Below are 13720 nucleotides of genomic sequence, written 5' to 3' on the forward strand. Positions count from 1 at the left end.
GTTACACTGAGGGGATGGAGGGGACTCAAAGGCCAGGGTGTTACACTGAGGGGATGGAGGGGATGAAAGGCCAGCAGGCTGTGGGCTCATACCCCGTTCTGTGAAGGCCTGGTCTCCCCTGTCCTGGATGCGGCTGAAGAGCTCCCCACCATCCAAGCTGCAAGAGAACAGCTGCCTTGTTGAATTTGTAGGCAACTTCCACGAAGATTCTCATCTTGACTCCATGTTTCAGAAGGCTGATTTATTATTTTATGATATATCATATTAAAATATATCATATTAAATATATAATATTATATATATAATATATTAATATATTAATAAAATATCATACTAAAAGAAAATTATATATTAAAACTATCCTAAAAGAGAAGAAGAAAGGATTTCATCAGAAGGCTTGCAAGGAAAGGAAAAGAATGAAGGAAAAAGATCTTGTGACTGACCAGAGAGTCTGAGACAGCTGGACTGTGATTGGCCATTAATTAAAAACAACCACATGAGACCAATCAAAGCTGCACCTGTTGCATTCCACAGCAGCAGATAATTATTGCTTACATTTTGTTTCAGAGGCCTCTCAGCTTCTCAGGAGAAAAAATCCTAGCAAAAGGATTTTTCATAAAAAATATCCGTGACAGCGGCTCCGTCTCCCACCACACCCTCTCCTGCTGAGCAGGAAACAATCCCCTTCTCCATCCAAGACCTGGGGTTGGTGTTCTGGGGCGTTTCAGAGCCTCCTCCTTCCCGAAAGGAGCAGGGCAGAGGCTCCGTGCTGGGCGGGTTGTGGCCGCCCCAGCAGCCACAAAAACACATTTACAGTAAAGGCAGCAAATGTGGCTTGAAATTGGTGAGAGCACTCCCAGCACACGTGGCCTCCTTTTGCTCACGAGCCAACTGCCTCAGCAGCACCATGACCCAGCACAGAAGTGCTGAGCAAAGCTCAGGGCATGGGTGAGACACCAGCAGTGTCACAAAGGGCTCCCCAGGCCGGGCACAGAGGCTGGACCCCCCTGCAGCACAGCCAGGTCCCATGGGAGCTGCTGGAGAACCACGGGTGGGTTCCCTCCCCAGGCACCCCCAGGGAAAATGCAGCTGCCACAGAGATCAGGACTGAGGTACGGGAGAGTTCTCCATGAGAGCAGGGCTAATGGCACTTCCTGGCCCTGCCTTATCTGCCTCAAGCAGGAACAGTTTGGCTTTCTCAGCGCTGATAGCATCTCCCTGACATTCAGTGACATCTGCAGCAGCAATAGCCTGCAGCCCTTGGGACCCTCTGCTGCACAGAGCCTGTCAGGAGGGATCCAGAGCAGTCAGGGGGATCCAGAGCCTGGCAGAATGGATCCAGAGCAGTCAGGGTGGATCCAGAGCAGTCAGGGGGGATCCAGAGCCTGTCAGGAGGGATCCAGAGCAGTCAGGGGGATCCAGAGCAGTCAGGAGGGATCCAGAGCCTGAGAGGATGGATCCAGAGCAGTCAGGATGGGCCCAGAGCAGTCAGGAGGGATCCACGGCCTGTCAGAAGGGATCCAAAGCAGTCAGGAGGGATCCAGAGCAGTCAGGAGGGATCCAGAGCAGTCAGGAGGGATCCAGAGCAGTCAGGAGGGATCCAGAGCCTGAGAGGATGGGTCCAGAACCTGGGAGAATGGATCCAGAGCCTTGGAGGATGGATCCAGAGCAGTCAGGAGGGATCCAGAGCAGTCAGGAGGGATCCAGAGACTGAGAGGATGGATCTAGAGCCTGTCAGGAGGGATCCAGAGCCTGCTCCTGCTGGAAATCAAATCCTGCCTTGCGATGGACATTACCCCAGAGCATCCCTCGCTCACACACACAGTCCTGGCGACTCTCCTCCTACCCCTCAGCCATTCTTTCTCTCCCCACTGCCTCCCCTACCCCATCCCTGTCTGCCCAGAGTGCCAGGGTGCCTCTCCAGTGCCTGTTTCCCCCCAGGAGCTGCTCTGGGCGCTGCTGTGCCACGTGCCCTGGCCCTGCTCCTGCACCCGCTGCCCCCCCGGGCGATCTACCAGCTTGCCAGAGGAGAGGTTTTGGCAAGGAAGCTGCAGCAAATCACAGCTGCGGTTGGGATGTGGTTTCAATACTTTCCCCTTCATCCCTCCTCCTCGTCCCCAGGTTGATACCAAGCTCCTACCCAAAGCAGAGCTGCTGCTGCTGCTGCTGCTGCTGCTGCTGCTGCAGGCGGTGCCAGCTCGGGCACTGCCCCACCACAGCCTGCCAGGAACCTGCTGCCTCCCCCAGCTTTTGGTGGCCAAAGGCAGTTTGGTTCTGACCCACCTGTGAGAACCACAGGCCCTGAGCTGAGCGTTTTCAGGATGACTCAGAGCCAGCAGCCCTGGCTGTCCCCAGCCCTCCAATGCCACCCTGCCCGGGCTGCCGTCCCCACAGCTGCATCCCCAGGGCTGGAAGGTTCCACCCCCCTTTTGGCAGCCCCCCAGCACCCTGCAGTGCCCACGGGCCGGGCGCTCACCACTCCATGACGATGAGCAGACACTTCCTCCCCTGGTAGAGGTTCTCGTAGACGTCCATGATGCGCACGATGTGCGCGCACTGCGACGCTCGCCAGTGCAGCTCCACCTCCCTGCGGGCCTTGGGGCAGTCCTGCAGCATCTGCGGGAGAAGGGACACCCTGTCAGCCCCGAGACACCCCCAGACAGCAGGGCCATGACCCCTGGCTGGCGCTGTGGCCACGGGGGCGAGCACCGGGTGCTCCCTGCGGGCGCAGCGAGCTCTCACAATGCCTCCATCCCCATCTAGTGGGAACACTGAGAAGCCGCTTGCCCTCAGCTTGCCCTTCCTCCCAAGGTTCATAAAAGCTTATTCAGGCTCCCTGCCACCTCCCAGTGCCCCACCAGCGAGATCTACTGCATTTATGAGCCATTCTGCACGCTGATACCTCCACTGCTGCACCCCTGGGTGCCACCGAGCATCCTCAGCCTCACCTTTGCTGAGCTGTCCCCCATCATTTCCCAACCATCAGCTGCCCCACAAAAGCTCCCTCACCACAAATTCAGAGCCCACCAGCACCCGTGCCTGGGGAGGGCACAAAGCAAACATCCAGATGTTCCCTAAATTACAGCTCTTTAATGAGCCCCCTGCCCTTCCCAGAGACAACTCAGAGTTCCCAGGTGCAGGAAGGATTTGTTTGTCTGCCATAAACTATTAGTTATGATGTTTGTCAGGATAAACAGCCAGCCTTAATTATTGTGTTCCTAAATATAGAACAACAAACGTGTCTATCCTGAGCACAGCTCGTTTTCCTTCCTGTCTCCAGCAGCCTTTGGGGCCTCTGGAGCAGCTCTGCCCCTTGGAGCAGAGTGAGCAGGGGGATGTGGACACACACCCCCACCCTGCAGGAAACAGCAGGTTTGGCCATTTTACCAAGATTCAGACAGAAAAGTCCTTTTACCCCTCTGAGCTCTCCCCAGGAGCAGAGGAGCATCAGCCCTGGGATGCTCTGCAGGAGCCAGGGGGTTCTCAGCGCAGTGGGGATCTCACAGGAATGAGGATTAACTACCAAAATCCACACAGTGCCCATTTCCAGATGATTTCCACTCACTGATGGTGCTGCCCTGGCAGAGTAACCGGGCCTAGAGCAGCAGTCATTCTTTGCCATGGGGAAAGGCACAGAGAGGATGTGCCCTTCAGCCACCCACCCAAAACTCCATCCCAGGCTCTGGTCACACCTCTCCCTTCAGCCACCCACCCAAAACTCCATCCCAGGCTCTGGTCACACCTCTCCCACCTCCTCTCCTGCTTCCCCAGGCAAAGGGAACCTGTGGGAACCTGTGGGAGGCAGCTGGCACCAAACCCCCAGGAGCTCTGCAAGGAGCAAAGTGGCCAAAGCCAACCTTTGCACAACTTGACATCACTCACACCAACAACCTTGGGGCAAAGGAAGGCAGGGCAGGAGGTTGGACACCCTCTCCTTGCTCCTCTATTGCTTAATTACCCTTAAAACTGCATCCTGCAGAAGCCAAAACCATAAGCAAGAGTGACACCAGCCCCTGAGGAGCCATGCAGAGGGCACTGGAGAAAAGCCTGGCTATTTTTTGCAGCCCCACTCAGAAGAGCCTGGCCTGGGGAGCCAGGAAGCTGAAGAGAAAAGAGAAAAACAAAACAATTTGTAATTACGCTCCAGGAAAATGGAGCAGCAGGAAGCAGCTAGTTAACATCATTCTGCACAAGACAAACAGCAGAGGTACAGCAAAATACATCCCGTTTTTAGAGGTCACTCTTGAGTGCTTTGATAGGAGGTTAATTGGATTTCTAATGAAGTAGGAGGCAGCAGCAGCCTCCATTACCTGCACCAGCACAGCCCTGATGTTTGTTCTTGTACCCAGACAAGCTCTGGGAGCAAAGAGCTGCCCTGGTGCTCTCAGAACACCCAGCTGTGATCCAGCTGCTCCCTCCATCCCCTGCTGGCTCTGCATGGACAGGTGATGGAGAGGCTTCCAGAGGAGCAGATTAGGCCTCATTAAGGCAATGGTTTGGTTAATTTAGGAAATGTTCCTGGTGGCAGCAGTGTGAGGGGGAGCTGAAGGCCACATGCACTCCCCACTGCTGCTGCAGGAAGGATTGAAAAGCATATTTGACTCTTATGACCTAATACTGTCAGGTTGTAAGAATATTTCCTCTATTATTTTAATGAACTCTCAGTATATTTTATGATATTAAGAAAGCTGATAGGCCAAGAAACACAATTATAATGTATTGTAATTAGGAAATAGTTAACTTCTGATTGTGATGGTGTGAATTATAACACCTGTATCATCTCACCCTTCACATGAGACTGAAAATGGAATAAAAGTTTTTGAAACACCTCTCAGTTGCCCCATCTGTGGGTCAGAAAAGAGCATAATCCAACAGGCAAGCATATTTCCTCTATGATTTTAATGAACTCTCAGTATATTTTATGATATAAAGAATATTTCCTCTATGATTTTAATGAATTCTCAGTATATTTTATGATATTAAAAATATTTCCTCTACAATTTTAATGAACTCTCAGTATATTTTATGATATTAAAAAAGCTGATAGGCCAAGAAACAATTACAATGTATTGTAATTAGGAAGTAATTGGCTTCTGATTGTGATGGTGTGAATTGTATATGAAGGGTGCATTGTCTCACCCTTCACACGAGACTGAAAATGGAATAAAAGTTTTTAAAACACCTCTCAGTTGCCCCATCTGCGGGTCAGGAAAGAGCATAATCCAACAGGCAAGGCATGGCATGTCAGAACTCAGAACATCCCTCTGGCTGTCCAGGACGGCCAGGACCCCTGCCAGGGGGCTCAGAGACCCTGCACAGAGCCCAAAACACCTCTGGGTTTGATTATGACCCATGGAGCAAGTTACCAACCTTAGATGAAGATCAGCGAGCCACAATAGTTTAAGTAGAATTATAGTGAAGTTATCATGGGGTGGAAAAGTAGATTTTGGGGTTTTTGGTATGGGGGTTCAGGAGGCAAGATGGAGGGATCTGAGTGTGTCCAGCCTTTCTCCTTCTTCTTCTTGGCCTCCATCTTCTGCTGTGCTGTTGGCACTTTTAGATTGGTTTAGAGTAGATGCTCACTGTCTAACATAGGTGATAGGTATTGGGAAGTAATTGTAAATATTGTACACGTAGTTTTTAGTATAAAAAGATAACACTGCCCTGGGGACAGGCAGAGTGCCTCTGTCTGTCTTGCTGAGTGGACCTTGGCTGGACAGGAGAAAGAATTTTATAGATAAGACACAATAAGCAACCTTGAGACCGAGAAATTAAGAGCTCTGACTCCTTCTTCAAGTGCTCAGGCTGAGAAAAGAGACTTCTAACGTTTCTCGGGGTCATGGTGACCAGCAAAAGATCCTGAGAATGGCAGGGGCAGCCCACAGCCCCAGCTGCACCCCAAACCTCCTGCCCTCAGCACAGGCACCGGATCCCTGTGCCCTGGGTGCCAGCAACGTGCTGAGCATGGCACAGCCCTGGGGCAAGAGCAGCCCTGCCACCAGCCTGTCCTTTCAGGAGGGAGCCAGCAGCTCCCAGAGCTGCCAGCCTCCCCTCCCATTCCCCAGCCAGCAGAGAAAGCTGGGGTGGGGGATGTCCTGCCCACATCCAAGGTATGTGGGGTGTGACAGCCCTGCCCCTGTCCCTGCCCCAGCTCTGGTGCCCAGGGCAGGCTGTGCCTGCAGCAGGGTTTGTGTTTCTTGGCTCCCAACAAGGAGGCTGCCATGGGAAAATCACCTCGTGTTTCCCCTGAGGGTCAGCAAGGATGAATGCCCCCAGCCCACCCCAGCTGATTTTGCAACCCAATAATCTGGAGCACAACCGGGGTTAACCCTTCGATGGCCAAGCTGCTGAACTCCCAACAGCTGCTCCCAGTTCGGCTTTTCCAGCTCTTACCTCCTGTTCCCCTTCTGTGAAAAAAGCGTATTTTATGATTGGCTTTTTGCAAATATTCAAATGAATATTATATGTGTTGTGTTAGAAAGTGATGCTGTATTAATTCTCTTAAGTAGTGTGTTAAATATAGTTTTAGGTTATAACAAAATGTTAAAATAGAAACTGTGCTATGTAGGATCCTTTTTTTCTAAAGAAAGGACTCACACTGAGATAGCAGCCACAGGACACCTGAATCTTTCCAAGAAAGAGAATTTATTGCCCCATTATCAGGAGAAATGAACTTCTTTCTGCGTCACCCAGGTAGATGATGCCGTCAGGATTCAGAGGAAGAAGCTGACACTGCCCAGACAGAATCCTGTGTTTGAATGGAATTTATGCATCATGTTTGAGGTGTATGAATATGCAACAGGCTGTTGCTTTTAAGGGTTAATCCTCTGTTAACGTGGGGCCTTTTTCAAGCTTATTCTGCCCAGAAAAAGGTACCTGGACTGTCCATAACTCTTTGTTTCTATTGTCTCATATTGTCCTAATCCAAATTGTCCAAATTATTATTACTCTAATGGTATTATTACTTTTATATATATTACTATTATATTTATATTTTATATATTACTATCATATTTATATATTACTATTTATATTTATATATTACTGCTGTATATTTACATATTACTATTTTTATTACTATTAAACTTTTAAAATTTTAAAAACAAGTGATGGGCGTTTTTCGCACTTCCAAAGAAGGGCTCCTCGGAGATCCAACTGTTCATTATTTCAGACAGAAAAAGCTGCATTTCCTGCCTGCCCCTGCTGCAGAGGAGGGCTCCGGCAGCCCCAGGGCAGTAACCGGATCCCCGAGTTACACAAGTGTCCCCGGGCAGGGCACAAGGGCAGCGCTGGCTGCAGAGGAAGCTCCGAGCAAAGCCGGGCAGGAGTCAGAGCTGCATCCCTTCGTGGGGTGCTCCAGGGGTTCAGATCTGCAGCCACTGCTGTAAGAGCCTGAATGAGGGATGCAGGACTCCGTGGGGCTCTCCAAAATGCAGTTTATTGTATCCAGGACATTACAGCAGTCCAGGGTTGTGGGTGACAGAGCTGTGCCCACAGCTGTCAGCTCCAGCTGCAGGCAGGCCTGGAGACCCTTTGGTTTTGGTTACAATGCATTATAGACTTTTCTTTTGGTTACATTGCATTATAGACTTTTCTTTGCTGAGCATCTTAATACAGTAGAACCAATCTATACCTTAACTATTATCTATAGCCTGTAAAGATATAGATAACTATCATAACTACTGTAATTACCATATTCATGTTACTATTCTCCAATCACTAAAAGTCAGTACATTACAGTTTAAGCTAGAAGTTGTTTTTCAGTTTTCTTGCAGGGGAAAATTCTGAGACCTTTTTTCTACTTGCAGCTTTGCTGACTTGTTTGCCTGTGCTACCTTTCTGCTTGGTAAAAACATCTTCTTGTTTGGGGTGGGTTTATCCTTTGCACTAAGCCCTAAAAACCCCTTCTAACTAACAAACCCTTTGCCTCCTTGGTTATCCAGTAAGACTGGCTCAGCAATTCTTTTCTTCTGTATCAAAACTTGCTTCCATCTCTATTCCTTCATCAGACTCTACATTCAAAAATCTTTCTGCTAAGCACACATATCTGTGAGACTTTCCTGTCAAACTTTCATCCTTTCCAACACACTGCACATCTCCAGACATCAGCTCATCATCCCAGAGCACCCCGGTGTCCCTTCAGCATGGCAGGGGACAGGGGACAGCCAGGGGAGCTGTGCCAGCCCAGAGCTCTGCCCCATCCCATCTCTGCTTCCCACCGGGGCACCTCCCTGCAGGAAAGGAGGGAGAGCAGGGAAAGAGCCACTCCACCCTGCTGGCAATTAGGGAGGAAATCCAGCTTTCAGCCTCATTCCAGCTCCCCTCACGCAGCCCGACACCTCTGAGATTTGGGCAGGCAGCGTTTGCTGCCATCCTGTGCCTTGGCTCAGCCCAGCTCCCCCAGGAGCCTTTCCACGCTGCGAAAGAAATTAGTTCTGTGTTCCACTAAACACCTCATTAGCTTCATTAGAGCTCCCACACTGCTGCCATCAGAGGACGGCACAGCCCAGCCTGATGTGCTCAGGACCAAAGGCTCCTCACAAGCTCCAGCAGCACCTCTGGGCTCTTCCCCACCTTGGAAAGACAAACCCTGGAAGCAGCTCCTGAAAACACAACAGCTCATCAGGGCTTCTGCAGGGGAACAGCACCCCCTGAGCAAACCCAACCCCAAATCCAGGCTCCAGCCTGGTCCTGCAGGCATCAAAAATCAGCTTCGGCTCCAAGAAGACCTCAGCACCACACAGAACAGAATTTCCCCCCCATCACCTGAGGACAAGCACAGCACAGGTGGGCGGGCAGGAGGAAGGAAGGAAGGCAGGAAAGCTCTGGAGCAAAGCAGGGGCTGGAGCTGCCCACACTCACGTTCCCTCTCCCAGCGTGTCCTCAGGCACCACTGATTCAGTCTCGCCGCCCCCTCCTGGGATGATGCTCCATGAGTCAGGCAGGTTGGAAAAGGAAGCTCCCTCCTCCCCTGGCACGGCAGGAGGTCGCTGAGGACGCTGTCCCACTGTCCCTCCTGTCCCACTGTCCCTCCTGTCCCACTGTCCCTCCTCACTGAGGGTGACACCCCAGCCCCAAACGCTGCTGCCCCTCGGCGAGCCAAGCACACTCAGATGGGCAAGAAGGAAAACTCACCTCCCACGGGCAATTTCCATGGAAAGTGAGGATCAGGCTCACACTGGGGTGTTTGTTGAGCTGTCCATTTTCCAGGGCTGCCCCAGGCTCACCCCGGGCTCTCCAGCTGCTCTTGCAGGCAGGGTGGTTTTATTTCCACGTGTACTTTGATCCCACCCGATCCTCCTCAGCCCCCAGCAGAACAGCACCCACCCCTCCAACAGGGTGTTGTACCCAGGTCCCAGACCACCCCCAGGAGCTCCCCTCAGGACCTGTCTGCACCACAGGGGTTAAAAGAAACTCTTCTTGAGTTGCAGTAAGAATAAACCTACAGCGAAGAGAGGCAGGCTGTCATCCCCCAAATTATCAGCAGGGAAGCAAAGCAGAGCTTGCCCCCAGCCTGGATCACACACACAGCCTTTGGATTCCCCTGACCCGGCTAGCACGGGGCAAGGAGCATTTTTTCCTAATAAAGCTAAAGGGTTTCTCTTCAAAGGATTTTCCTCTTCTAATCTTCCCCTGCAAACTCGCTGCCAACTGGCGTCAGCTGCTTTACACATTTGTAGGGCCAGGGCTGGAAGCTCTGCACAGGCTGTTCCCACCTCTCCCTGCACTGAGCTGAGCCTGTAATGCCAGAATATTTTGGGAGCCCACAGGTAATGAGCCCAAAGCCACCCCAGACAGGGCTGGGAGGGAGAGGGCAGCAGGAGGACACGGAAGCAGCAAAGCTCGGTTCTGCTTTTGCTGTTTATGAGCTACAAAAGAGAAATAAAATCACGAGTCCCAGAGCCCCTGAGAGGAATTGTGTTACCAAACAGAGGGAAATTCATGGTTGAACCACAAGGCAGTAACAATTAAAGGTGCAGCTCAGGAAGCCTCCCCCACATCACCGTGGGGATTTATTCTTACATAAATCTTTACATTAACCCCATCCCCACTGCTTCCACCCACCACAACCTGCCCTGCTGCCCTGGTGACGGGACTTTCCCAAGCTGGGCTTCATTTCTGCTCTGCCCACGCCCAAAGAGCCACAGAAAGAGTCTGAAGCCCCAACAGAAGAGGTGAAAGCCTCATCCTCACGTTTGTTTTGCCCGGGGGAAAGCCAGAGAGCAGAGGTGACGTGTCTGGAGGAGGAGTGTGCGGGTCCGGCAGCATCCTGCCCGCAGCGTGCCCCGTCCTGCCAGCCCAGGATGGCTGCTCAGGGGGCTGGCTCTGCTCATCTTCGAGCACCCAACAATTTGCAGGTGGGATCCACCAGAGCTGTAACTGGCTACATCCTCCCACTTCCACAATGCTCGGGCTCTCTGCTCATGGCTTCATCCAGGGTTTACAACAGCCTGGTGCTCAGAAAATCTGAACCCCAACAAAAGGTGAAAGCCTCATCCTCACTTTTTTTCCCAAACCGAGACAGGGTGGTGTGAGTGTCGCACACCTGCCCGAGCTCCCGTCCTGCCAGCCCAGGATGGCTGCTCAGGGGGCTGGCTCTGCTCATGGCTTCATCCAAGGGGATTTGCCAGGCAGGACAGCAGCAGGCATCAGCTGCCCACCTTGCAGAGGGATGGGGCAGTGCCACCAGAGCTGGGTGGACACTGAGGAAACGACCCAGAGGAGCACAATCGGCTCCATCCTCCAGGTTCTCCCTCCTCGGGGAGAATGGAAAGGCTGGAGAAAGGATCCCAGAGAGAGAGAGGGCTGTTTAGATTGGAAAGAGCAATGAAGGAGAGGCAAGCGAGGCTGAGCAGAGGCGAGCTGACACAGAGACAGACACAGACAGACAGACATACACACACACAAAGAGACACACAGACACACACACACACACACACACACACAAACATACACAGATACACAGACACACACACGCTGGAGCTGCTCGGCCGCATTCTCCCAGCCTGAAAGATCGCAGCGCTCCCAGGAACACCCCGAGCAGCTGGGAGAGCCTCCCTGCTGAGTGCACAGCCCGAGCCGAGCAGGCAGGCAGGCATGGAGGGGCTGTGACAGCGAGGGGACAGCTAAAAACCCTGCCGGGAGCAGCACGGAGGGGACAGATGCGGCAGAGGAGACAGATGTGGAGGAGGGGGCAGATGTGGCAGAAGGGGCAGATGTGACTGAGGGGGCAGATGTGGCAGAGGAGACAGATGTGGCAGAAGGGGCAGATGTGGCAGAAGGGGCAGATGTCACGGAGGGAGGCAGAGGAGGGAGGCAGATGTCACAGCGTGCCCGTGCCGCTCCTGCGGGCGATGTCGCAATGGGGCGGAGGATGGAGCGGGGCCGAGGAAGAGGCGGCTCTTACACACACAGAAGCAGCTCTTACACACACACAGAGGCAGCTCTTCACACACACAGACAGCTCTTACACACACAGAGACAGCTCTTACACACACACAGACAGCTCTTACACACACACAGAGGCAGCTCTTACACACACAGACAGCTCTTACACACACAGAGACAGCTCTTACACACACAGACAGACAGCTCTTACACACACAGACAGCTCTTACACACACACAGAGACAGCTCTTACACACACAGACAGACAGCTCTTACACACACAGACAGCTCTTACACACACAGAGACAGCTCTTACACACACAGACAGACAGCTCTTACACACACACAGACAGCTCTTACACACACAGAGACAGCTCTTACACACACACAGACAGCTCTTACACACACACAGACAGCTCTTACACACACAGACAGACAGCTCTTACACACACAGACAGCTCTTACACACACACAGACAGCTCTTACACACACAGACAGACAGCTCTTACACACACAGAGACGGCTCTTACACACACAGACAGCTCTTACACACACAGACAGACAGCTCTTACACACACACAGACAGCTCTTACACACACAGAGGCAGCTCTTACACACACAGACAGACAGCTCTTACACACACACAGAGGCAGCTCTTACACACACAGACAGCTCTTACACACACACACAGACAGCTCTTACACACACACAGAGGCAGCTCTTACACACACACACAGACAGCTCTTACACACACAGAGACAGCTCTTACACACACACAGACAGCTCTTACACACACACAGACAGCTCTTACACACACAGACAGCTCTTACACACACACAGACAGCTCTTACACACACACAGACAGCTCTTACACACACGCTGCTTTCACAAGGAGCCTCACTCCCCCCAGCATTGCACAAGCCCCGGGTCCCCTGTGCTTGCTGCTCGTGGGGTCCCTGCCTGGTGGGTGATGCTTGGGACCCCCCACCCCACAGCCCCCCTGCCCGGGGCATCTGCTGAGCATTTCTGTCCCTCCGTGACAGATGCAGCAGCCATTCAGCCTTTTCAGGCAGCAACAAAAGCCTCTCGAGGCACACAAAGGAGGGCAGCAGAAGAGAGGCCTGGGTTTAAATAAGAGCCACCTGCCAGGGGCCCGTGTCCCCCGTGTGCTGCAGAGCCCATTTCCCAGCAGCCGAAATGTTCTTGGCACGTCCTGGAAATGAAATGTCCAGGTGGGGATCCAGGAGCAGCACCTGGATGCTGAGGGAAGGGTCTCAGCGTGGCAGAGGCTTTGGGGCAGTGCACAAACTTCCAAAACTACCAGGGGGGAAATTTCCCCCCTGTTGGTGTTACCAAGGCTGGGCTCAAGGCAGAGCAAGAAGTTGCTGGATGGGGATGAGGGGATGAGGCTGGAGGGAGGAGATGGAGGTGTGTGACGGTGGTCACAAGGATTCTTGGGATGAAGGAAGAGACGTAGATCTGACTCTATGATCAGAAGGCTTGATTTATTATTTTATGATATATATATACGACATTATACTATACTACAAAGGAAAAGCAGGAAAGCTTTTCAGAAGCTGCTAACTTAAGAATAGAAAAGTAAAGAATGATAACAAACCCCGCTCCCTCGGCACAGTCCGAGAGAGCTCTCAGCTCTGGATTGGCCATTATTTCTAAACATCCGAGATGGGCCAATCCAGACAGACTTGTTGCATTCTACAGCAGCAGATAACTTATTGCTTACATTTGTTTCTGAAGCCACAGCTTCTCAGAAAGAAAAAATCTCAAAAAAAAGATTTTAGTGAAAAAGATGTCTGCGACAGAGGTGGGTGGGAAGGGGCTGTAAAACTCACAGGAAAAAGTCAGAGCAGGTAAATGGCAACAAGGCAGCAGCACGAAGCATCCCCGCTGACTCACAGCCAGCAACAGGCTGGGGCTGGTGTTTAAAGGAGACAAATAAAGAGTGTTGGCTTCATTTATCTGAAGAAAAACAAAATTAGGGGCCTATTCAGTGCCATGTTTTTGTTTTGGGAGCCTCCTCTTCCTTCCAGCCCTCGGCAGCAGCCGGTGCTGGGTTTAGCTGACTCACCCCATGCTCATCTCTCCAGGAGGCTCTGGGTGAGGAGCAGGAGCAGCCCAGGCACGAGCCACGGTCACGAGGTCCCCATGTCCTGCTGGGCCACATCTGACTGGGGTGACAGAGCCACCACTCTGCCAGGACCTGCCCATGAACCCCACAGGGACAAACGGGGTCACAACGGCCAAAGTGCTCCGTCCCTGTCTAAAGGCATCCCAGATGTCACTGCCCAGCAGGAGCCACCACTGGGCTTGA

At 52.1% G+C, this 13720-nt stretch overlaps 1 protein-coding gene across 1 annotated transcript in view; it reads right to left on the bottom strand.

The window, feature by feature from the left end:
* Positions 1–13720, bottom strand: part of MAPKAPK2 (MAPK activated protein kinase 2) — a 37882-nt gene that overhangs the window by 7851 nt on the left and 16311 nt on the right. Inside the window, exons 2-3 of the mRNA XM_030965930.1 lie at positions 2477–2616; positions 93–157 (exon numbers count right to left, since the gene is read on the bottom strand). Of these exons, the coding sequence (XP_030821790.1) occupies positions 93–157; positions 2477–2616 (205 nt within the window). The remainder of the gene's footprint in view (positions 1–92; positions 158–2476; positions 2617–13720) is intronic.

Source organism: Camarhynchus parvulus, chromosome 26 (genome assembly GCF_901933205.1).
Source record: "Camarhynchus parvulus chromosome 26, STF_HiC, whole genome shotgun sequence".
Classification (NCBI taxonomy): Eukaryota; Metazoa; Chordata; class Aves; order Passeriformes; family Thraupidae; genus Camarhynchus; species Camarhynchus parvulus.